The sequence below is a fragment of the Sceloporus occidentalis genome, unplaced genomic scaffold (genome assembly GCF_023333645.1).
Source record: "Sceloporus occidentalis isolate IW3139 unplaced genomic scaffold, rSceOcc1.0.p SCAF_3, whole genome shotgun sequence".
NCBI lineage: Eukaryota > Metazoa > Chordata > Lepidosauria > Squamata > Phrynosomatidae > Sceloporus > Sceloporus occidentalis.
Genome location: NW_028316983.1, coordinates 46887549 through 46913826, shown reverse-complemented (window position 1 = coordinate 46913826; position 26278 = coordinate 46887549). Strand labels below are relative to the sequence as shown.

The following is a 26278-nucleotide window of genomic DNA, read 5'->3' as shown; positions in this document are numbered from 1 at the left end:
AGCACTTCACATGCACCAGGAATCTTTATAGAAGTGCTGTAATTCTGGCCAATATTATTATGCCTATATTGAGGATGGGTGGCTGAATTTGAGCAAAGGCAATTTGTGTAAGACTACCTAATGGATCTTTCCACAGCCTGGCACTTTCTGCTGGGGTCAGAACACACTGTCCATAATCCTTGTCTGTCTGGGATGATAGGCACTGTAGTCCAACACATCTGGGGATATCAGATTGGGGAAAACTGATCATTTTTTCTGACAATAAAAAGAGTTTTTTATTTATTTAGACAGGTCTTTCTTTGGCTGTTCACAGAAGAGGGTTTTAATGAAGGGAGTGCACCTTCATTTCTGTCATTTAACTGTTTTTTAATATACAGAGGAGCCTCATCTGTGGGCTCACCATCCATGGATTTAAGCATCTGCGGATGGCAAGCCTTGTTGTCTCCACTGGCGGCACGCACATGTCACATCACCATTAGGGACAAGAGGCCTTGAGGTCCTGTGTTTTTGGTATCCACAAGGATGTCCAGAATGCATCCCTTGCAGATACCAAGGTGCAACTGTTGTATATTCATGTTTTTAATAGGATAGCTTATTTAATGTTTTAAAACTTTGCATTATAATTTGTTTTAACTGTATTTTGTTTTAATCTGTGCTATAAGCTTCCTTGGGTCCCCTTTTGGGAGAAAGGGAATGCATACACTATACAAACAAACAAAGTTTGAAGCAGGCACTTCCTCTGTGTCAGCGTATCATTTCATTGAACACTGAGAACAGTTATTGCCTCAGTGAGCAAGGAAGGGAAAGCAATGATTATGCTATAAGAATTAGAGAAGATATCGATGCTATTGTATCATTTCTATAGCTGTTTTTCCTGAGAGAACAACAGACACTAAGACAGAAGGAATCTTAATTACTCAGGCACATCCAGAGTATTTATTACAGATATAGATTTCTGACTAGTAATAAAGATGTCAGGAAACTCTTTTGCTGTTGTTGAATAGGGGCCCTGGTGGCACAAGGGTTAAATGCTGGGACTGCAGCCACAAGGTTGTGAGTTCGATCTCAGGGGCTCCAAGGTTGACTCAGCCTTACATGGGTCAGTAAAATGAGTACCCAGCTTGTTGGGGCAATTGGCTAACTCATTGTAAACCACTTAGAGAGTGCTTAGTTCACTACAAAGCGGTGCAGAAATGTAAAGTGGTATTGCTATTGCTATTAACTGTCTTCCAGTCAACACTGACTCATGGTGACCCTGAGGATGAGACATCTCCAAGACCCCCTATCCTCCACTGCTCTGCTTAGGTCCTGCAAATATATACCCATGACCTCCCTAATAAAGTTCATCCATCTAGTCTGTGGTCTTCCTCTCTTTCTGCTTCCCTCTACCTTTCCTAGCATTATTGCTAGGAATAGCAAAATAAGGATTCAGCAAATGCAAATGGGAAACCACTCAGAGTCAGGGGCTTTCCCAGCAGATAATGATCACCCATTAGCAGACATTAATCCTCTCTTACATTAGCCTCCCAGCCTGAGGCCAGCCATCAGCACAGAACAATACACATGCAAATCACTCCTGCATTCCCAGGCTCACACAGTATGTGTGTGTGTGTGCGTGTGCGCGCGCGCGCACACACACACACACACACACACACACACCAACTTTTTCCAGGCAAGCATTCTCTGAAGATGCCAGCCACAGATGCTGGTGAAACGTCAGGAAGAAACTCTTCTAGAACATGGCCACATAGCCCGCAAAACCCATAAAAAACTAATTTCAGCATAATTTTCTAGTTTATCTAAATCCTTTTCAATTCTCTTCCTATCTTCCAATGTGTTAGCCACCTCTCCCAGTTTTGTTTCATCTGCAATCCTGAAAAGGCTTCCTCCCAACTCACCATCTATGTCATTGATAAACGTTGAAGAGTAATGGCCCTAGGATGGAACCCTAGGCACTTGACCTGAGACCTCCTTCCAGTTTGAAACACTCTTTGAATCCAGTTTCCCAACCAATTATGTATCCATCTGGCAGTATTTCCATCTATTCCACATTTAATCAATTGGCTAATCCAAATATCATAGGAAATCTAATAAAATGCTTTGCTGAAATTCAGATAAATGACAGCACTCCCACCATCTATTAAACTAGTGACCTAATGGAAAAAAGATAACCCTGAAACCTAGGGATGACCTTTTCTGATATCATGGCAGGGCAGACCCTGGTGATGCATGGGTGCTGCTACAAGGGACAATGACTGCTAGTGCCATTAAGCACAGTACATTAAGCATGAACCACAGTTGCAAAGAATGCCATCCAAATAAAACACCAAGTCTTTGTTTTTGTTAACAGCCCTTGAGTTGACTCCGACTCATGATGAACCCATGAACGAGCCAGCTCCAAGAGCTTTATAATCCACATTTTTTAAACCACGATTTATTTGGAAAGGAAGTGGTATCAGTGACACCCATCATTCATTCTCATTCATGGCAGAAACCAATTTCGTGATGCCCCAGCTGGGTGAGAAAAGACATTCCTGCCTGGGGCATTTGTGCAATTGGCAGTCACAGGGTGCCTGTGTCCCCTCCTCTCCCCTTTCCAACCTGCCCTTGCTATTTTTAATTTTTTTCTCCTCTCAGGTTTTTTGCACAGTCCAGAGCTCTGCAGCCTCAAGTTTCCCCCCCCCCCCCCAAATAAATAAATAAATAAATAATATATAAAACATTAAACTGGGGCTGCAGAATTCTGAAACTGTGTTCGAAAAGTTGAAGTAAAAATAAATAAATAAACAAAGGCATGCTGAGGAGGGAGGGTTGAGTTAAGGGAGTGCAATGGGGGCAGCAGCCCCTAGTCACACAAAAGATCAGTGCAGTGATGGTTGCAACAAAATCAGTAGGTTGCTGTTTTTACTGAACTGAGTAATGTTTATACAGTGTATATTAAAGCTCTGAGCCAGCATAGTACAGTGCTTTGAGTATTGGACTTTGTCTCTGGAGACCAGGGTTCAGTTCCCTGTTCAGCCATGGAAACTCACTGGGTGACCTTGAGGAAGTCACACCATGAGTTTCCATGGATGAGTGGAAATTTGAACCTGGTCTCTAGAATCAAACCCCTTTTGAACAAACCTTGCCAAGGAAATCCTATGATAGGGTCACATTAGGGTTGCTATAAGTGAGAAAATGACTTGAAGGCACACAACAACAAATAGTAAAGCTATACAGATTTTTTGTGTTATCATGATAAATTACAAGCATTTCAATGCTAATTTAGGCATGTGAGAAAGTAAATGTAACTTCTCAGACATGAAAATGCAGGATTACAACACTCAGGATATTGATACTGAGAAATATGACATGCAGATTCATTGCCAGCTTCCTGTGGCCAGCTTCTAGTAATGCCCCACAACACAGCAGTTGACTGCTGCTTACTTCAAAGTGCTGTTGCTGGAAACGGTTGCTTTGCACAGAAATGTGTAAAGCTACGCTCTTTGCCCTTGTGTGCAATTCCACAGCTAAGGTCTGCTTAACACATTCATTTCTCAGACCAAACAAGAGCTGGGTGACATGGCACAGTAGCATTTAGGTACTCAGTCACTTCTTTTTAAAATATCTATTTTGTTATTGTGGCTTCATTCCAGATGTCACGAAGAAATAATGAAGAGAATTTGCTTTGATGAAATACTAGAAGTATTTGAGTCCTGGTTTTACAGGAAATGCAGGGTAGTAATAGTGATAGATTTGTTGTAAATAGCAACTTCCAAAAAGGAAATAATATCCCAAAAGGGCAAAAAGTAAATGTGATCACCTGATCTGCTGAAACAAATGTGAGACAGGTTGTATTTGATTCACACATCGCTAGTTACAACAACTGACAGCATTTCTTTAACATTTCTCACAGTAAAAATGAGGAGACGTGGCACCTTAAATGCTACCAAGTTTTATTTGGCATAAGCTTTTCTGGGCTTTAGGCCAGTTCATCAGATGAAGCTGTCCTTGATGAAGTTGGCTTCTTTCCCTGAACAAATTATGCCAAATAAAATGAGTTAGCCTTTAAGATACTGCAGTACTTGCCGGTTTGGCTGAATTGGACTAACATGGGAATTTCTAATAATGGTTAAAGAAAAGTCTATCCCAATGCCTTTTTAACTTCCTCCCACCTCTCTCTCACACACAAACACACACACATGCAAATGAACCCTTGTTTCTGAAGCACCTCTTATTGCTGGTGACAGTCTCCATTGAGATGGAGTCAACACTTAGATGACTTAAGTGAACTCAGTCAGTGTTCAAGGGATAAAAAGCTTTGCTTTATGTGCTGATGCAATAATGCAGCTTGTTGGCAGCAGATCAGGAAGCAGATCGATCCCAAGGCACTCTTCCTTTCCTTTCCTTTCCTTTCCTTTCCTTTCCTTTCCTTTCCTTTCCTTTCCTTTCCTTTCCTTTCGGCAACTCACCCATTACCAAATCTGAAAATTGATCAAGCCCCCACCTTCCTGCAGAGACAGGCTGCTGCTTCCAAATGCTCACATGAGCTGGTAATGATCTTTTCAGCACTCATTCAGCATAGGAACATAAACAGTAGAAGCTCAATGCACAGAAGTCACTTTAGAAGATGATAAACATGTGCACAGTCTAGGAAAGGACTGTCCTCCCACTCACCTACATTCCAATACATGACTGTTCCCTTGGATTCAAAACACTGTCACTCACCCACCCATTTTCCCAAATAGCAAAATGTCTAGGGGCAGAATAACAATGTTTGGTTACATTTGGATGAAGCAGTGCCAGGGAGAGGGGCTTATAATGTATTTGTAATTTCTGTTAATAAAAATACATTGTTGCACAGACAATCCCAATTGTTACAGTTTCACAAATGGTCTAACTCATACTTGGCAGATCCCTGATGCACACTCTTCTTGATGTACACATCCCTTAGTTACTTCAGAGTTTGGAACCATGAATACTTTTGGACTACAACTCCCACCAGATTACTTCAGCAATCATGTCCAATGTCCATGAGATATTGTCCGAGTTGTTGTCCAAAAAACTAATGTTTCCAAACTTTGCTCTCCACTATGAACTGGAGTTTTATTCAAGAGTTCAAGCATCTCAAATGTCTAGCAAGACTTGATCCAAGTATATAGGTACCCTGTATAACCACACAAGCTTACTTTATATGATTAACACAGGGTATTCAGAATCCCCATGAAAGCCTTCCTAGAGTCTAGAGGAATTGGAGGAAATATGGGTAACAGGCAGATGTGGAGTCTGCTATTAATCCTAAAGTGACTTTTCATTACTTTGCATCGCCATTAAGCTTCCAGCCAAGGATGGCCGTAACATTAGGCAAGGTGAGGCAACTATCTTAAGATACTAAATTTGAGGTATCATGAAAAGGCACTTAGTTTTTCAGTTTGTTACTAGCAACTGTTGGGTGTGCCATTATTGTTTATTGTGTTAATGATTTTAATTTTCAGATAGGAGGAATTTGTTGTGGGGTTCAAGGGCTATGGGGACATTTTAGTTTAGTTAGGATTTTAGATTAGTGTGGGGACTTGTTTTTAATGTTGTGTGTATTATCCATTTTTTCTTTTCTCTCTATGAGAAAGACAGTGCAATAGCATTTAGCAAGCAATAGCATTTACATTTTTGTACTGCTTCATAGTGAACTAAGCACTCTCTAAGTGGTTTACAGTCCGTAAGCCAATTGCCCCCAACAAGCTGGGTACTCATTTTACTGCCCTACGAGTCAACCTTGGAGCCCCAAGATTGAACACACAACATTGTGGCTGCAGTACCAGTATTTAACCACTATGCCACTTTATAATGCATTAAAAAATAAGGGCAGATCAAACTAAGGACCAAGAGAGGGTGCACAACTTTTAATGAACTCCAAATTGCTGGTGAAGAAAACATGCCCAGGAACTACTCTTTTCATACTAGTCTGCAACTTTTTTAAAAAAACAGTTTCAAACACCCCACGCTAGAAAAACAAAACAAAACAAAATGTGTCCACCCCTTTGCTTATAGCTTGTATCAGTGGCAAATTCAACAGTAGACTCAGTGGTTCCTACCTGCTTTACAGTGATATTTATTTTCGAGTCAGCTTTGATTGGAAAAGATAGTTATCTGTCTATTCCTGTTTTCTCCTGTTATACCAATCTGTTCCTGTTGGTACTTCTCAAATACTGAATTTTTGCTAGGATAGCAATAATCCTTGAGTACCTTTAAAACTTTTGCAAAAATTTCTGCACACTCATTTTCCAATATGTTACAACAAATCCATAATACATGTATATTATCCCTCCCTCCATTTTTTTACAACAATCAGCATAAGGTTGTGTTATCAGCTTTCCAAATGTCACACAATTCCCCCTCCCAACTGCTCATTTTGCATCCAATTGGGTGCTAAGAAAAATCTGGTAGACTGAAAAGTGGAGAGCATTTCTTAAAAGATGAACTGCTGGACACTATTGATTTGAACAGCTGGATTGATCCACAGTGCAGGCCTTACATACACTTTTGTATATATAAATTAAAAACACAAAATCTTAGGCATTCAGAAAAGGGCAGGTGCAAAGATGGGAGTTTATGCTTTGAGTACTATTCACTGGCAAGTTGATTTCCTAGCCTGCTTTGGTAGTACATTAGCGGAACATAGGTGAAAACTGTTACAAATGTAGCTGAGGTACATCATAGTGTGGTCAAAAGAGTGTGACCAGGCAATAAGAGAGCAAGCATTATTAATGAGGAAGAACATACAAAAATAACTATGCATGTATAGAGTTTAGGTGGGGCTAGATTGTACCTTCTCTACTCCCTTCTGCTGAGTATACTGGATGCAAACTACAGTACTTTTGCAGTTGACCTAGTTTGCAACAACTGAAGCCAAGGATTAAGGGGGAAATGGAAGAATCACAGAAAAACTGGGACATTTTTAAAGCAGTTGAGAAAGTGGGACACCAGAGGATTAACAGAGCTGTCTTTGCTAACCCAGGACAAATGGATAATATGAAGTAGGAATGGGGAAAACTTGAAGCTGCATATAGTTCACACTTCACAGCCTCATTTCTCTGCCTTGCCCCTCTCACTCAGCCCCCCCCCCCCCCAATCTTCTCACCACTGCACAGGACAAATGATAACACAACCTTATGCAGACAGAAAAAAGGGACTGTATTGGTTTCCTGATACAGAATATTGCTAACATGCATTAGTCTCTATAGGTGTGTAAATCTGCAGACAAAACTGGATTCCCTCTCCCCTCACTTTCCCACCTTTGTTGGGGCTCTTTCTATTCCACAGAACTACATGGCTCTTTCCTTACTCAGCCATGCACTCTTCTCTCACCATATTCTTACTCTTCCCCACTCAAGTACTATTTTCCTTCTGTCTGTTTCTTGCCACATTCACTTGTTTTCTTACTCACTGGCCTGTCCCTCCAACCCAATGAATTTTTACCTGTCTCCTTTGCTCACTCTTCTCCTTTATCAAGCAGCAGTACCTTTTCTTTTGTTTGTCTTTGAAATTCTGGGGCTCTAGAAAGTGATGCAGGACTTTTGTCTGAGAAGTTGTTTTCCCTACTGTGTCAATGGCCCATGTGGAGGTGCCTAAAGGCCTTCTGGAGAAATTAAAATGCCACACCTAACTACAGTTCTCTCTTTGCTGGTTTGGGAAGTGTGTCACATAACAACTGTAGAATGGCACTGTGGGCTATACAAGTATGTCAATAAATAAAAATTCATTATTTTTTAAAACTAAATAAGCTTCAGGTGTCTCAGTTTCACAGACTTGGAGCTTTGGTGGATATACTTACACAAATGGACACACATCCACACAGTGCATTTATTAGTATAGAAAAAACCTCTAAATTATAGAACTACTGTCTGAGGGTGAACAACTCTTTGCCAGCCTTTTAAATATGTATAAAAGCCTCATAATGAGGCTACACATCCCACTATTAGTCCTAGAGAAAAATTAGGGGGAGAATTAATCCCTATTAGGCACTTCAGAATCATTAGAGAGTTAAAAATCAGAGAATGCAATTAAAGCAAGCTGTGTGCTTCTTGCCCCCAGTGACTCTTCCATAATGGAACTGCAAATTCCCACCAGATTGTAGAACATACACAGTAGACCTTGACCATAAAGTACAGAACCAATGGGAAATGCAAGAGCAAAACAGACACTCTGGCTCATAATCCTGGAATGCCTGTTGATAGCCATTACATGCAAAACATTACTTGTTACATCATCAGACCATTGGCTCAACAAAGACCACCAGAAACATAGATATTCCCTATAGCACAAAGTGGATTGAACAAAGCACATCCACAGCAACCAAGTGATATCATTCATACTTTTGTGAGTAACCATCAGCATATGCATTTAAATCAGGGAGTGGGTGGGTCTCCAATGCCCCAGTGAACAGACAAATGGCCTGTTTTGGAAACAATGAAGTATTACTCGATTAATCATGAGAGGTCAATCAATATAAACAGGAGCAGCAGCAACACAACATTCAGAAATACAAATGTAATCTCTCATGGGAAAGGAATTCCAGAAGAATTCTTATAGACAACCACATGTTTCAACAGATGGATGAAGCAGAAGAGGAAGGTCATGGTTTGTATTTTTTTCTCCTGCTTTTGGTACTTACCCCTCTGTAGTGGCATTTGACCTCAGCTAGCTTCCACGTATATGTCAACTATGGGTCAAACTGGACATTAATGGGAAAGTGTCTTCCCTATGGTTAACCCATTTCCCACTCCCACAATGGGATTTCCTCAGAAGTGCATATCTCAGCAATCAGTCCCACAAATGAAATCTTTTTTATTTATAGCAAGCAAGTACATATTTATATCCTGCTACTCCCCCTGCCCAAAGTTGGATCTCAAAGTGGCTATGCTTACCTTCCACTTACTGATCACAAAACAAAGCATGCTAAATGTACATAGGTTTTTTTTTAAAAAAAAACATACTATGACAAATGGATATTGTCAGCCACTTTTGCACCACTCCACACCAAGTGTGTCCCTACCTCAGATTACTGTGCTTTTAGGTCTTATGAAAAAGCTCAATTCCCATGTTTCCTTGTCATAGAAAATATGTATATAACAATTAGAGAAAGAGCCTTTCTCTTGAATACCCTCTTGAAGGTTCACCAGAGTCTAAGTGGACTTAGAAGGATAGGCAAGCCTTCTGTCTCAGTAAGAAGAAACCAGTAAAGCCAACCATGGTAAAGAAATTAGGACGCAGCTCACCTGGTTGTGACCAGGGTACCAGCAATAGCTGATAGAGAGTGGGGCAGTAACAAGCAGTCTTGTAAAACCTAGCCAGAAGGCAGCTCAGGAAAGTCAAAAGAAGTAGACAGCTTGCCTTTACTGACCAGGTATGGTGATTCCTTACCCAGCAACTACTTGGTATAAGTGAAACCAGGAATACTCCCGGATGCTGAGCAGATGTAATGGAATAGCCCCAGGATTCCTTCTAGTACCAAACAAGTACAGTGGTAGCCAGATTTCTATCACCCCTTCCTTAAAGGCTACTTTTTCCACAGCCTGGCTGTGTAGAAGTTCCCAGCCCCTGCAAGGGGGAAGAAATTAACTGTGAGGTGGGGGTGAGCAAACGTACGAAGGAAATGTTGACCCTAAGGGAAAAGGTCTTTGCCTTGAGCTGGTGAAGGAAAGAGACTAGTCCTGTTCCTGTAATGTAATGAGGTCTCTGAAGTGTTAATACTTTCTGCAACTGTCAATCAAGCATTTCTGAACTGTATCCTACAGCTTAACTGCTTGGACTTCAAGGGGCAGGGGAGATTAAGTGTTCTTGTCCCAGAAGAGGACATCATACTTCCCCACAAAGTATGGTTAATGCCCCCTTTGCCATATTTTTGATGCCAGATCAAAATGTGTTCATTTGCCCACATGCTTTAAATGGGACTATGATGATCAGAATGTTTTGCTGCTTTAGCTGCCTCTGAACTGTTTTATCCTGAGGATTTTGTTTTTATTTTATGTCTCTACAACTGCTTTGGCCAGATCTCCAAGGAAATTAAAATATATTTTAAATAAATAACAAAAAACAGTGGAGGATAGGTAAAGTAAACTTCCAAATGTATCAACCATTAACAGAACCAAGAAAGTGAGTGAGCAGCAAGAAAGAGGTTGTGAGATAATGGAAGAATCTGTGGTGGTAGAGCCTGCTGTACCAATTGTTAAAGTCTGTTTTGTGAGCTGGGACTTGCTAGACCTGGCCATTTGCCAAAGCTTTGTGCACAGTCCCATTATCAGCGGAAATAGGTGGTTCCAAAAAAAGCCCTTTAGTCACTGGGTTCTACTGATTTTTCAGCAGCTATCATGCTCCTGTTGTGGGATTCAATGGCATTGTTAAAATGAATAGCACAAGTCTCCTTTCATCAATGGAAATATATAACAGTACCCACCTAATGCAGCAAGGAAAGGGTATTAAATACAAAGGAAAATGTTAACTTGTTATTTTAAAATATAGGCTGAGATTGTAATAACATGAAGGATATGAAGTTGAAGGCTTTCATGGCTGGCATCCATAGTTTTTTGTGGGGCTTTTTGGCTATGTGACCATGTCTGGAAGAGTTTATTTCTGACGTTTCGCCTGCATCTGTGACATGAAGGATAGGTTGCCAGAAGGAAAAAACAAAAAACAAAACTAAACACACACACACACACAACCCCAAACAGTTCTGCTTCCATGACAGACATTTCAAACAGTGCTCTTTGCTGTAATTATTATTACAGTATAATATCTCATATCTATAGCAGCTATGTACTTTTAGAATATGATCTCTTAAATGTTCAGGCTGATGTGGATCAACAATCCCTAAGGATAAATACAGACATGACTCCCCCTCTGCTTTTTTTTTAAAGAAACAAAGCTATTTTGAAAGCAAAATTTCCAGGAGACTGCTCTTTTGGAGAAGCCAGCTCTGCACAGTGTGGACTGGCTGGCACCATGTGATGCAACCAGGAAACAGCTACCCAAATTTCCAGAGTAGCTCTGCATTTTATTTCTTTTTTAAAGGGAAACATTTTCTTAAATTAGATGAAAAAGATAAAAAAATATTTTTTGCCATGTTCAGTCGGGGATTCTGGAAGTTTTCATTGTACAAACTGTATTCCAAGTTCTGGATTTAAAAATGAAGGAATGACCTTTAAAAAAAAAGCCAGACAGACTACTTAAAAACTAATGGTAAGACTAACGGTTGAGCTAGCATTTGATTGAGAGTATTGCATTGCCTATCTTTAATTTCTGCTGCAATGCCCAAGTGGGCACTAGACTCTCTTTTTACATTGGCTTTGTCTCCACTCCTGAAGCCTCCTCTGTAAATAAAGATACAGTCCAAAATCCAGTTGTTATCAGCTATTGCAAAGCTACTAAATCAATAGGAGGCCAACATGTTTGTAAGTTCTTTTGACTCAGAAAATCTATTGTAGTTGGGACTAACAATAAGATTTAAACCAGAATCTTCAAAATTTAAACAAAATTTAAATCTTCCCTCTGCAATCTGAAGTAGGGCAGCCCATTTAACCAACTTAATATTCCATAGTCTCATTCTGCTGAATATCTAGTCTGAGCCTCATTCTCTGGAATGAATGCAATGAAAAGAAAAGAAAAATATACAACTCTGGAAACAAAAATATATACACTTAGTCAACAAAAGAACTCTTTAGATGAAAGGTGGCCATGTGCTGAAGGTCAGAGGGCTGCTTTTGGCACTTCCCAAACCTTAGAGTGCTGCACCAGCAAGATTTGTAGTGACCAGAGGTGATGCTTCTGGTGACCATAATTTAGTTCTGTCAGGATCAAAGGCTGCATCCTCACTGCAGAAATAATCCAGTTTGACACTGCTTTCACTGCTATGGCTCAGTGCTATGGAATTCTGCGAACTGGGGTATTTAGGTAGTTCTGGTGCCACAACAAACTGCAGTTCCCAGAATTCCATAGCACTGAGCCATGGCAATTACAGTGGTGTTGAACCAAATTATCTCTGCAGTGTGGACACAGCCTTTGATCCTGACAGAACTAAATTCTGGTCACCAGAAACATCACTTTTGATGCAACAAGATTCCCTCCACCCCATCATCTCAGTCACTGATACAAACGTTGAAGAGTAATTGCCCTTGGACCCTCAGGCACACCACTCAAGACTGCCAAAGGGCTGGATGTAGCCCACAGACAGTATAATACTTATTCCTTCTTATCCTAATTGTGGTAAGTGACCTCTTCCCCTTTGCAAAGTAAAAATATAAAGAGCTATAGCTATTGGGCTGGACCTGTCTTCTGGCTGCCACATATGTTAGATGGTAAGCAGTGGGGAATGGCAGCAAAGTGTAGAAGGACAGAGCTGTGGTATGTACCATGCAACCCATACTCCTAAACTAGTCAGCCTTCTCCCAAGTTCAGTGATACAAAGTGACTCACTGTCAATGTCAAAGTAAGGCTCAACATCTGTACATTTATTTATTTGTTTATTAAAATACTCAATCCCATCCTGTGATCTCAGGTTGGCATAAGGCATGCATAGAGAGCAACAGTTCCCACTTAGGTTTTTACACTCTCCCATCAATTGAACTTTTACCCTTTATAGCCTTGCAGTTGAATGTAAGAGGTACTTCCATTTTAAAAAGTTTTGCTTTTGATGTGGGATGGATATCATTTTTGATGTTTCAGCTGCGATGTTGCAGTCATCAAGAAGTCTACTTCTGCGTGTGTAGACCTATGGGGAGGGTCAGAGTCTGACTTACAGGCATTTTAGAAACAATGATTATTAGTTAGCATGGATGAACAAGTTCATAAGCAAATGCTCATTCCAAGCAGGGAGGCTACTTTGTTTCTTATCTTCATTATGGTCTTGTTTGCACTATGGCACTAAGACCCTTCAATGACCTGCTTGTTAACATATTCTCCAGGTGCCCAATGTACTTTAACATTTATATGACCTCATAGAGCATCCTGTATTGCCACTGCTTTGTTGCCCATCAGCATGCACATCACATGTGTATGCAAATAACCTTAATTCAAGCATAAATCAACATTCAGTTTGAACAAGCCCTTTGACTAATAAGGCTTTTACTTCATCCTGCCAAGCAGTACTAGCACAGAGTGCCAGTGAAAAAAAATAAAATATTATTTTTATTTCACTCTGCCTGTGTTGCTGTGATGAAATAAGGTCAAGATGAGTGGTTCATTTTCTGGATATTGGTCTGATGGTGTGTAACACCACTCATTTACTGCTCATATATAGAACTTAACTGTGCCCAGCTGAGTGCTGCAAAAAGTCTGCTTATCTCTCATTTGTTCCTCTCTGCTCCCAATTTCAGCTATTTATTCCAAAGGAATTTTTTTAAAGGAGGGAGATCTCTGATGCTGCATGCAGCAGTTTCCAAATCTCTCTTGAACCACTGGATGCAAAATCCACAGCCATACTTTTGATTTTAAAAAGCAGTGATGGGTATACATAGATAACAATACTGATCATTGGCAGGAGCTGCACAATTGATTGATAGAATGATGTGAGCTTTTAAGAATGAGTTCTTTCCATTCTAATACAGAGTGCTCCTGCCCCGAAGAAGTGTGCTTAAAAACTGTAGTGGCTTAAAAGCATCTCAGTTTGATAATGCATTCTGATCAAGCCAAGACAGGGAAGTTATAGGTGCCTTTAGAAAGACTTTTATTGTGTCATCACCCTCCCTCATTTGTGGAAGGTAAGAGAAACCCAGACATCATCTTTCATCCAAAACAATCCAGCATTGCCCACCATTTCTTCCAACTTTTTTAATACCACCAAAAATCCGTTATGGAGAAAAAGATGAAAAAGCTGCACAATATCAATTTTGATTGGTAGTGCTGGGAACGGTCTGCCTTGTACTATCCCAGAACTCAGCCACATCCTGAGTCAGCAACCACTTGATGAAGCAATTACTGAGAGAGAACCACATGCTGTCTTTCTTTACTCTCTGAAAGCACTATAGCCAGGTCTCCATGAGGTCGAAGGACAGTGACATGGGTTGCTGTAGATAAGAGATAGAAATTGCGTGGCCCTTTAGACATTGCTGAACTGCAGGTCACTGCAGGCCTGGTCTGCATGGCCAGTGAGGAGGAATACTAAAAGCTGTAATGCCACAACATCTGCAAGACCTCACAATTCCCAACCTCATTGCAAACTAAGCTAGAGAAACTCCAGTTAAGGGGAAACATAAAGCTGTATGTAGTACCCTAAAGGTACCAGATCCTGTCTGATTTTGGAAACTAAAAAGTGTCATCTCTGTTTAGTACTTGTATGGGAGACTGCCAATGAATACTAGGTGCTGTAGGCTATATTTAAGAGGAAGGAACTAGCAAAACCATCTCTGAGTATTCTTTGTCCAAGAAAACCCTATGAAATTTATGGGCTCACTATATGTTGACAAATTACTTGAAGGCACACATGTTGCTGAAAACTGTACAATTTACTTAAATATCTATACAAGTTCAAAATTTGACATTTAGTACAGAAATCAGGGCAAGTAGTTCATCTTTCATTTTGTTAAAAAATCCTCACCAAGTTTCTAGGCCATATATCTATTAATTCAGGCTTGGAAGTATATCAGATGACTGGTAAAAGCTGTGCAAGATTCCTGCTAGTGAGAAAGCACAGGAAGTAATCCTCTTATCCTTCTGCATGAAATCCAGAAGCAGAATCAATACTGTGAATATCCTTATTTGCATGACAAGTTGAATAAACTGAAGTCTTTGATTTAACATATACATTTGGGATTCCTTTAGCAAATTTGGTTTGTTCTGCAGTATTGAGATAGCAGAACCAGTTTTAGTGGACTCAGGATCAGGGAAGAATTTGACACTGCAAGTTCAACTACTAGCTCAAAGCCTTATATACACATTGCCATGTATCCAGGACAAGAGACTACTGTTAGGACAGAATACAGAGAAACAGAATGCTTTCCGATTGGCCAGGGGGTCAGGCAAGGCTGCATTTTATCACCCTATCTGTTTAACTTGTATGCTGAACTTATACTAGACTTGGAGTAAGAAGGTATGAAAATTGGAGGTAGGAACACCAAGAAAGGCAGATGACACCATACTACCAGCAGGAAATAGCGAAGACTTTGAACAATTATTGAAGAATGTCAAGGAGGAAAATGCAAAGGTAGGTATACATTTGAAAACAAAAATAACAATCACAGATGATATACATAACTTTAAAGTTGAAAATGAAGACACTGAAACAAGTTTGTGAAGTCAAAGGCTTTCATGGCCGGCATCCATGGTTTTTTGTGGGTTTTTCGGGCTATGTGGCCATGTCCTAGAAAATTTTCTTCCTGACGTTTCACCAGCATCTGTGGCTGGCATCTTCAGAGAAAGTTCAAGATTTTTTATATTTTGGCTCAGTTATTAAACAGAATGGAGACTGGACTCAAGAAATCAGAAGAGGATGAGGACTTGGAAGGGCAGTTATGAAGGAACTAGATAAGATCCTGACGTGCAAAGATATATAATTGAATACTAAAGTTAGGATTGTCCATGCCATCCTATTTTCAATTTCTATGAATGTTTGTGAAAGCTGGACAGAGAAGAAGGCTGAGGGCAAGAAAATCAACTCATTTGAAATGTGGTGCTGGAGAGGAGTTCTACAGACACCAAGGACTACTAAAAAGACAAATAAAGCAATTGAAGCTTAAACTCTCCCTAGAATCCAGGACTGCTAAACTATGGGGCCATTCAGACTACCATTTAACCCGGTTCAGGATTCGAAATTTGCATGTGAAGTTCATATTGGGCCTGATTCTGTCACAATCCATGTCGAGGCTTGCACAAGGAAATGCCCCTTACCCCGGGGTATCCAGAATTGGGCTAAAATCTGTCTTTTCCCAAAAGACCTGGGTTCCACAAAATATGAACTTGCCCTCGATCATGTTCGGGGCAAATTCAGGGAGGGATTAAGGTCAGAGGGCGGGCAGAGGTCAGAGCATTCCCTCCCCTCATCCAAGGGGAGGGGGAGGAAGAGGAGGAGGAAGAAAGAGCTGAAGGACTGGAGGCTGAGAGGAGGCAAAAGGGGAAATCAGGGTGACTTTTGGGCTGCAAAAGGCTGTAAGAGGGAGGGGGAAGTGGAGAAAGTGATGGAGGAGGAGGAGGGAGCCCTGGGAAGAAGGGAGCCATGGAGGGCATTCTCTAATGGAGCAGGAGGAGGAGGATGAAGGCGCCAGGGCAACTTGGGAGGGGAGGGTTGGAAGGAAAGAGGAGGAGGATTGCCCAGGGAAATAGGGCTGTGGGGCTAAGCCGGGGGATGTAGGGAAATCCAGCTGCAGCAGAAGGAGCCTCTTTTATTTCTGACAATTTATGCGCATGATTTTTTGGGTGACATGTCTGTGTGCTTGCTTGTGCTTTATTTCCGCTTGCTCCTGGATTATTATTATTATTATTATTATTATTATTATTATTATTTGTGTTATATGCAGATACTACAGTCAGAATGCCTGCACTGCATTTCCCTTTTATTCCCAATTGATTCCATGGGTCTACTTTAGTTGGAACTGACAGGTCACTCTCTCTCAGCCTCAGTGGAAGGCAATGGCAAAGCCCCTCTGAAGAGAATGTCAGCAGGAGGAAAAGGGTCAGTTCAGGTCAGGTCAAAGGCAAGGAACGAAAGGAGCTCCCATCAGGCACCTTCCTCCCCTTTTTTATTTTTTATAATTATTTTTGACAAAATATGTACATGTTTTTTTTTCTTTGAGGCAGATATAGATAGATAGAACATGGCTAGCTGCTTGTTCACTTCCCCTTCTATTTGCTGGCTTCCAGCAAAGGGGAAATGTTGCAAAGGGCTAGACTTTTTTTCCTTTGCGAATCAATGCTATAATTCGAATGTTACATTTGTTGCTCTTGTCAATTAGGCAACTGGCAAAATGATACATGCTTTTGCTACTGTCTCTAAGCAATTCACGGGTAACCTTTTAAAAGCAAAAAAGAATGCATGACAATCGCATCCTTTTCTGGCATTTCCGAGGTGAGGAATTTATTATTATTATTATTATTATTATTACATGTGTAAGAGGCATTCTGGGGTGGCAAGGAGCTGGGGATACAAGATGCATTAGCTTGCATTTTGGGGTTGAAAATGGGGCCAAGGGCAGATCATAACCTGCGCTGACCCAAATGCCCCCCCCCCCCACACACAAAAGAGATTTTAAATTTTGACAAAATGTGCACACTTTGGGGCATTTTGTGCATGGCCCTTTAAAAAAGAAGGGGGGGAGAACACTTCTGATGCCCCTGCAAACGTCACCTATGACGATCGCTTGATTGACAGCAGGCACCTTCAAGTTAAACCCGATAAGTCATTCGGGTTAAAATCCCCCTCAAATCTAGTGGGCACTTGCTGAGAGATTCGGGGGAGGGGCATCTGGATCTACCCAGTTCCACCCACGCTAACTGGGCCGGTGGGAATGGGGCCTGATACTGTCATACTTTGGCCATATCATGAGGAAAGATGACTTACTAGAAATGTGATTAATACTTGGTAAGGTAGAAGGCAGTAGGAAAAGAGGACGACCGCATTCCAGATGAATTTCAAGGAAACCATTATCCTGAATCTGCAAGACATAAGCACGGCTGTTGATAATAGGGGGACTTGGCTGTCTCTCTGTAAGTCAAAGTTGACCTGACAGCAGTTAATAAAAATTGTATCAGTACACATGCAGATCTGTGAATGGCCATGTGATATATTCCCTCAAAAATGAGGCATCAGAATAAAGTTTGACTGCTCATTTGGAAAACCATTCTGCATTCCAAATTTGAATCTCAACTCAATGGCTTTTAAGGGTAGGGGGAATAAGTTTTAAGGTGGAAGGAGATGCTTCCTAGCTCTCCAGATGTTGTCGGATTGTAAATCTCAGCTGCCCTAGGCAGAATAAACAATTTTGAGGAATGCTGGGAGTTGCAGTTCAACATGACCAGAGGAGCACAGAATTCCTCTGCCTACACTAAGGAAAGTTAGATTTCTAAGTCTTGACAACATTACAAAAGAACCACATGGGGAAAGTATATCCCTATGGGTCATTTTTATGCAGCTCTGGAATATATGACCATGTTAAAGAAGCCCATAGTGTTCCTTAAGAATTTTTTTTTTTGTCATGCTTTTCTCCAGATTAGAGATCAGCTGCACTGCCTAGGCACCAAGAGCCACAGAGCTCTGGGAAAGTGTGTTGATAGCAAAACAATGCCAAGGATAAACAAATGTGCCCTATTGTGGCTGTTTATTTCCTTTGCTGTTTCTATGGTTTCGCTGACAGTCTATTTTCTTTTACTGGCGGGTTGATGTGGGTATTTAGATCTGAGAGATGTGTTACACAAAATATAAACTAGAATACCAGCAACTTATACTGATGTTTGTTCTTCAGGAATTCAGGGATAAAACATTTTTAATATACATGGAAATATTCTGGGCAGTATGCAGCAAAGCAGTGGACTCTTATGAGAGAAGAATCTGAGAAGCTTAAGCCTAATGGTTAACAAGACAAAGAGCAAACCTATATTCATTACGCTGCCTAAAATGCACTCAATCTCATGATTGTTCATTTACCATGCAATTAAAGATGTTGAATCAAAAGCTACTTCTGAGAAAGCAGATTACAGTTCTTCAGGCAAGATATTAGCCTAAAGAATGAACAATTTTAGCTATTTTCAAAAGAATAATTTAGGCATGATTGACAAATTACCCTGATCCAGCAAACAGTGATGTTTACATTGATTGTCAATTAGAAATAAATTTCCAGCCTTCTGACTCTAACTAAATTTGCCAGATGGAGCTATCTCTCCATTTTTCCCTATGGAAAAAAGACAAATGTTTGCTAACCATAACATTCAAGTCCAGCTCCAGACATCTAACATCGCATTGTTTAGAGCTGGCAGACTTTTCTCTTGCCTGATTTCTTCTTGCCAGTTCTCAGCAACCATCTTTGGGACCATGCAATGTCCTGGCCAGTTAATAATTGGAAATAAGGAGACAGACGTGCTGCTGGTGGCAGCAGTCACCGGATATACCAAAAGGAAAAGGTGTAATTACCGGCGCTTGTGGGAGTCTACTGGGTTCTGCCACCTTTAAAAGGAACTATAGATTTTTACAAGCCACTGGTTCTCAACCTTCAGTCTTCCAGATCTTTTCAACTCACAGAATCTCTGAATATTGCCCATGCTGACTGAGTGTCCTGGGAGTTCAGGTGTCAAGGAGCCCAAGGACCAAAGATTTAATCAAACGTTGATCCAAATTTGTCTCTTTGGAGATGCACATTTGATGCTAAGATATAGACAGTGTTATAGAACTAACGTGAATTTCTCATCATGATCGTCCCCTATGTCCCCAATCCCAGGAAATATCCAGGTGGCTTCACTGATGCATGTCAATAAACCAGGATGAGCAGTTTTTAGCTGCACCAGTAGGAACAGTCATTGCAAAGGCAGTGGTTCATAATAGCACATTCAAGACCAATCCATTCCAAATATCTTGTATTACACCAAGAGCAACTCAGAACAACTTATTCTTGCAGGGGAAGATCACTTTCTTACCAGCTACTATGAGGACTGCAGTTAAACTCAGGGGAAACAGGGAGGTGGCAGATAATGTCAACTTTCCTACTCAAAAGGTCTCAGGACACTGACCCTGAAAAACTTGGCTTCATTGCACCACTACCTGGTGAAAAGAGAACCCAGATGCTGGAGTGGAAGGAGTAAAGCAGGAGTGGAAATCATGCAGTTCTTCAGATATTGTTGGCCTGGCAGTCCAAACACATACAAAATAATGCTAGAGGTGAATGTAATTGCTAAATATACACAACATAAATCAATATGTATTCAAAGAGTTATGCCTTTTTCAGCATGACAAAGATATAAAGGGATTCTGTAGCATCTTTGAAACTTAGAAAAAGAAATTTCTAGCACAAGATTTTGTGGTCTCAAGTCCACTTCATCAGGTGCCTTCATGGACTTGACTAGAAATCAATTTGGAAAGCACATTCATATGATAAATGTAACAAATCTAAAGTATGCAGAATGCATTATATTGCAAGTGAAAGAACTATTGCATAACCATAAACCAGATGCATCTAGAATAGAATGGTAATAAAATGTGAATGTAAATAAAAGATACTGTTGTTCAAATCTGGCAGTGATCAAGACAGTAAATGTCTGGAGGAGGCCCTCACCTGGATATGAACCAGGGATCTTCAAGATTTGTTGAAATTGAATATTTAGAAATCCTGTATGTTCAATTTAAATATTGAAGCAACATTTTGGTTTTTATTGCACATATTTCCTTCCTGCTTTGTATTGCTAACCTTTATTTACATTCATATATTATTACAATTCTGCTCATTTCTTGTTTTGCATGTGGTTTATAATTATTTGGGGGGTGCATTGATTCTGGGTTCCTGTGTTCCTATATGGCAGTCACTTGAAGTCTCTTGAGGTCTCTTCCAATCAATGGTTCTATGATTTCACCCATGTTATTCATAATAACCTCATTCAATCCAGTAGTTCTTTCACTTGCAGCATAATCAATGTTTGTTTTGTATACAACAGATTTGCTACACTTATCATATGGACTTGCTTTGCATATTGAGTTATGTTGTACATTTTTCTTGCAGTTGTATGCTCCTCTAGCATTGTGTATGTGTTTGTGTGCTTGGCTTCCAACTGCTTTTTGTGTTATTTGGACTGGAAGTGGTGGAAGTTGGGAGTCGCAGTTCAACAGCATCTGGAAGGCCGCATGATTCCCACCTCCTAATCTAAAGACACTTGAAATCCTAAAGTAAAGGCATAGGTTTATAATAAATGTCTGTGGGAATTTATTATGGGTTTGCTGCTCTTGGGGGTGCAGTGGCTTAGTAAAGCTGTCAGTTCTGATAACTGGAAGATCAGAAGGTTGGCAGTTTGAGGCCCAAGTGCTGCATGATAGCGTGAGCTCCTGTCACTAGTCCCATCTTCTGGCAAACTAGCAGTTTGAAAGTATGCAAATACAAGTAGATAAAAAGGTATCACTTCAGTGGGAGGGTAACAGAGTTCAGTGCAGTCATGCTGGCCACATGATCACCAGAGTAGTCCTCAGACAACGCTGGCTCTTCGGCTTAGTAACAGAGATGAGCACTACCCCCTACAGTCAGTTATGACTAGACATTCATGTCAAGGGACTACCTTTACCTTCTGCTGCTCTTCTACTATATGCCCTTTTGAGGCTGAATCCTCCCAGCTGCTAACACTCAAGCAAGGGACTTTGGAACAGCCATTTAAACCACAACAAAAGGAATGGGGACTGATGGGCTACTATTCTCTTCCATCACAGCCATGACTTTCACATCAGTTTATTCTTTCTAGACCTCTACAATAATTCTGTCTTTGTCTCCTCTAACCCACAAGCACTTGTCTCCCATGATGTTAACCAATCCACCAAAAGATGTGAGGTGGGAAATCTTTTCACATTTATTCTCTCTCTCATGACTGAACACTGAGATTTTATTGTTGAAGACGTTGTTGTTAACCACCCTTAAGTCGATCTCGGCTCATGGTGACCCTGTTGATGAGACATAAGTTCTTGCAGATTCATACCCGTGACCTCCTTAATTATAATATTATGTGACAGAATTTATTACAGGTTTGTTGCTCTTCTACTATACACACACACACACACACACACACACACTTTTCATAGCTGCTTATTCTCTTCAAGAACTGGAAAGTCACTTGATTGCTTATTTTAAAATTCTGCTCTTTCAGTGTTAGGAGAGGAAAGGGGCTGGCCCAGTGCAACTGGAACAAGAGGAACATGCTGAGATTAAACAGTTAATTTTTCTTGTCTTTTTCAATATACAGGTTCAAGAGACAATCACCAGCATTGGCTGGATTTTGTACAATATACCATCACAATAAATTACACTCCTTAAGATAAGATAAATTGCATTATACTAACTAGGAGATTGCTGCACATCGCTTGAAAACTCAGATAAAAACATGCTAAAATCTGGACTAATGGGGTATCCCAAAAGCATGAGTGAGACATGTTATAAATGTCATTATGAAGAGGCCCAGTAATAACTACACTTGTGACACAAATAAGGGACGGCTGCACCAATCCGATTTTAAAGGATGGGTGTGTGTGTGTTTAAATTTCCTTTTTTGTCCAAATGCATGAAGATCATGACATACATACCACTAAGGAAGTCAGCCACAAAGCTGCAAAGCTTTATAAAATGGATAGATTTTCTTATAAGTATTCTAACCAACACTTATGTATCTGTGCTATTTAAAATACATAGTGGTTTCTTGACTGATTTGCCACGAAGGAGAGAAAACAAAACATTCTTCTCTTAAAAACCACATCACGATCATGTGCTTATCGGAGGCAATGGCACATTTGTGCCATTATGAGTTTCATCCTTTTTTTTTAATTTGTTTCAGCTGGAGCAGTCCTGCTTTGCTTGTGACACAAGCATGCATGACCCAAGCCAAAGGGGGAAATGAAAGATAGGGGGCATTTTCATGAGATGAGGAGAGATATGCCTCTCCTGGGCTGACAGCCTCATCAGCTTCAAAATGAAATATGACATGCAGAAGGACACACCAATAAAAGTAATTTATCCACTTAGAGCTTAGGGAAAAAAATTCTTTTGGACTACAGCTCTCAGAATTCCTTCAAGCAGCATTCTATGAGATGTAGTTGAAAATAAATTTTCTAAGCTTTGGATGGGATACAAATATTCCTTTCACTGCCCAGGCTTTGGAGTGTTTGGTAATTTCAAGACGATATGCCTTATTCCAGTCTCCCTGCATCCGTTGCCCTCCAGACTGCATAATAATACCCATCATTCTTGATCTTTGGGAAAGGGTGACCTGTTCTAGTAATGACATTCAGATGTAATTCCTCTTCCCACAGGCTATGCTGGATGGGTGTGATGGGAGTTGCAGTCCAATAATACCTGGAGGAGACCACATGTTCCCAGCACTGTCATATTCCACTGAATTACAGAAAACCTATAGCACATCACTTGTATCTGAACTGCTTCCTTTGCACAGTAAATGCATTAGACTCTGTTTCACTGTCTTCTGATGAGTTCCTACATGCACATCCCTGTCCTAACTGATACATCAACCCACAAGTGTATCTGTCAGTGCAGAGAGGAGCACAACCACACACAGAGGAGTACAGTATTATCCAAAATCCACAAAACAGTGATTCCTTTATTGGGCCAACCAAAATGCACATTATACATGTTGCTTTTGAAGCTCCACTGGCTTCTTCATCCGGCAAAAGTGTTAAAAATGATACAGGAGAAAGATAGAAAAAATAAAATGATGATGTTAGTCATGGGCTTGCATTTGGCCATTACAATGGCTAATGCGGATATGGGAGAGGCTACATCTGCACTGCAGAAATAATCCAGTTTGATGTCACTTGAACTGCCATGGCTCAAAGCGATGTCATTCTGTGAATTGTAGTTTGCTAAGGCACCAGAGCTCTCTGACAGAGACGGCTAAATGTCTCACAAAATGACAAATCTCAGCATAGCACTGAGCCATGGCAGTTCAAGTGGTGTCAAACTGGATTATTTCTGCAGTGTGGCTGCAACCAGGGAGAGGCAGGCAGCCCCAAAGAGAAGGTTCAACACAAAGGAAAGCCTTGCTTTTCCTCACGGAGGCCTTGCCCATCTTCCCCAGCTGTCCAGCCACCCAGATGGGCTTTTAGGCTGCCAGTGTGCTCAAAAGGGATTGGAGGGGGCAGAATTTCATGACTAGCAACCCAAAGGTTGGGATTTGTGCTACAGCTGATCTATGAGTAAGGAACACTGGGCTGCAACCAGGCTGAGCAGATGTCCTTCTTTTCCGATAACACCCTCCATTTCAACCTTCTGTCCAGGAGGAACTCCCAAATGTCCTCAATTTTGGGCAGGACACAGAACAGGGTGACCAGGCCTGTCTTCCTTTTTCAGGACATAGCCTCCATTTCAGCCTTTTGTCCAGGAGGAATCCACAAATGTCCTGTATTTTGAGCCTTGTTAAGAAGCATGGGTATAGATTTTCTATGAGTGTCCTGAGCTTTTCTTTTGTAATGCCCTCCATTTTTCCAGGACATGTCCTCCATTTCAACCAGGAGGAATCCCCAAATGTCCTCCATTCTGAGCCTGTCTAAGAAGCATGTAATTAAATTGATAGGAGTGCTTGGAATTTTCCTTTGGGTTGGGGTCCTCTATTTTTTCCTGACATGTCCTCAGTTTTAACACTAAGCCTTGGCACTAAGGAAGACATCTGGTCACCCTGACTCCCGCCTGAGAAGAGAAGTCCAAAAGCAGAAGTGGTGGCTGGGAAGAACCCAGAGCCTGGATGGACAGACCCCCAGAGACCCCCTGCATCCCATTGCCCCCAAACTCAAGGTGACCAGATGTCCTCAGCCCAGAGGAGGAGGAGGCATCGCAAAATGGAGGACCTTCCAGACAAATGGGAGGACAGGACCAAAGCAAAACTCAAAACACTCACAGAAATATATAGTCTGGCTCAGAAGGGAGGATATGTTAAAATCCCTCCTGGACAGAAGCTGGAAATGAAGGACCGTGTCCGGGAAAAGGAGGACCAAGCCTAGTCACCCTGCCCAAAGTACTAAAACAAATGACAGTACTTTCCCATAGAGAAACCATACTTGCCCATAGAGAATCACTGGAGAATACATCGCCAATGTTTTTCTCTATGGGCAAGTATTCGCCAGTGATTCTCTATGGGCAAGTATGGTTTCCCTATGGGAAAGTACTGTCATTTGTTTTAGTACGTCCCCCCCCCCCAAGTGATAAGGCTGCAGGAATGCCTCCCACCTTTGCCTCCTTTCTCCCTCCCTCCCTCTCTTCCTTTTCCTTCCTTTTTTCCTTCCTTCCTTCCTTCCTTCCTTCCTTCCCCTCCCTCCTTTCTCTTTCCTCCCTCCCTCCCTCCCTCCCTCCCTCCCTCCCTCCCTTCCATCCCGGGGTCCCTTCCATCTCTGCCCTCTTCCCTCCCGGCGGGGCTACTGACCCAGAAGATGAAGTTGAAGATGAAGAGCAAGAACTTGATGCAGCGCATCCCTCCTTGGACGCGACCCATGGCGGCTCCTGGGCTTCTTCTCTCCTCCTTCTGGAGCTGGGCGAGGAAGGGACCAGAGGCGCCTTTGCCACCAACCCAGGGAAGGGGGGCTGCTTTTGCCGGCTGTTGCTGCTGTCCTTGCTGCTGCTTTCCACCAGAAGAGAGGGAAGGAAGGAGGAGAGGGAGGAGGAGGAGGAGGAGCTGGCAGCGGGAGGCAGGTGCTGGCCTTCCTTCCTGCCCTCTGCTCCCTCGCGGCATCTCCTGCCCCATCTGGGTTCTGCATCCGCACGGCAGAAATAACCCGGTTTGACACCACTTGGGACTGCCATGGCTCCATGCTCTGCAATACTGGGCCTGGTGGTGGGTGGGAAAAAAGGGAGGACCTGACCCAAAGGAAAAACTCAAAACCCTCACAGCGGCCTAAAATGCATGCTTCTTGGGCTCAGAATGGAGGACATTTGGGGATTCCTTCTGGACATAAAGACCCTAAATCATATAGGAGGGGGAAAATTGAGACCATGTTAGTCCCAAGTCAGCATTTTGTCAAGACGTGGCTGTTCTTGGTTCAGGTGATATTGGAGGGACATTGCTGCAGGCAGGCCCTCTCTTCCTCCTGGAGGAAAAACAAAGTTCTACTAGCAAGACCAAAAGAGATGCTCCTCTTGAGATCAAGTCGCCTCCATCCTTTGTGAAGCTACAAGCTCTTTTAAAGTGCTCCCTCTCTCTCTCTCTCTCTCTCTCTCTCTCTCTCACACACACACACACACACACCCTGCCTCACATGGTTGTTGTAAGAATAAAGTAAGCAGGAAGGAAGCATTGCATGCTCACTGAAGAAAAAGATTGTATATAAATGTTATTAACTGATAGTAATAATTGTTATGGACCTATCAGTATTTAGACCATCATTTGGTCTTTTCAACTCTAATATATAAGTCCATTAAAGGTGGGGGGTGGGTGGGTTGTATCTGATTCCATACCGCAGAAATAAAGCAGTTTGACACCACTTTAACTGCCATGACAGAATACTCGGATTTGGAATTTGGTGAGGCACCAGAGCTCTCTGACAGACCAGGCTGAATACCTCACCAAACTACAAACCCTAGGATGGAACCATAGCAGTTAAAGTAGTGTCAAATTGCTTTATTCCTGCAGTGTGGAAGAC

At 41.5% G+C, this 26278-nt stretch overlaps 1 protein-coding gene across 1 annotated transcript in view; it reads right to left on the bottom strand.

The window, feature by feature from the left end:
* Positions 1-25265, bottom strand: part of TSPAN2 (tetraspanin 2) — an 89419-nt gene extending 64154 nt beyond the window's left edge. The window contains exon 1 of the mRNA XM_089514334.1: positions 25066-25265. Within this exon, the coding sequence (XP_089370460.1) occupies positions 25066-25134 (69 nt within the window). The 5' untranslated portion in view covers positions 25135-25265. The remainder of the gene's footprint in view (positions 1-25065) is intronic.
* Between the last annotated feature and the right edge of the window lie 1013 nt (positions 25266-26278).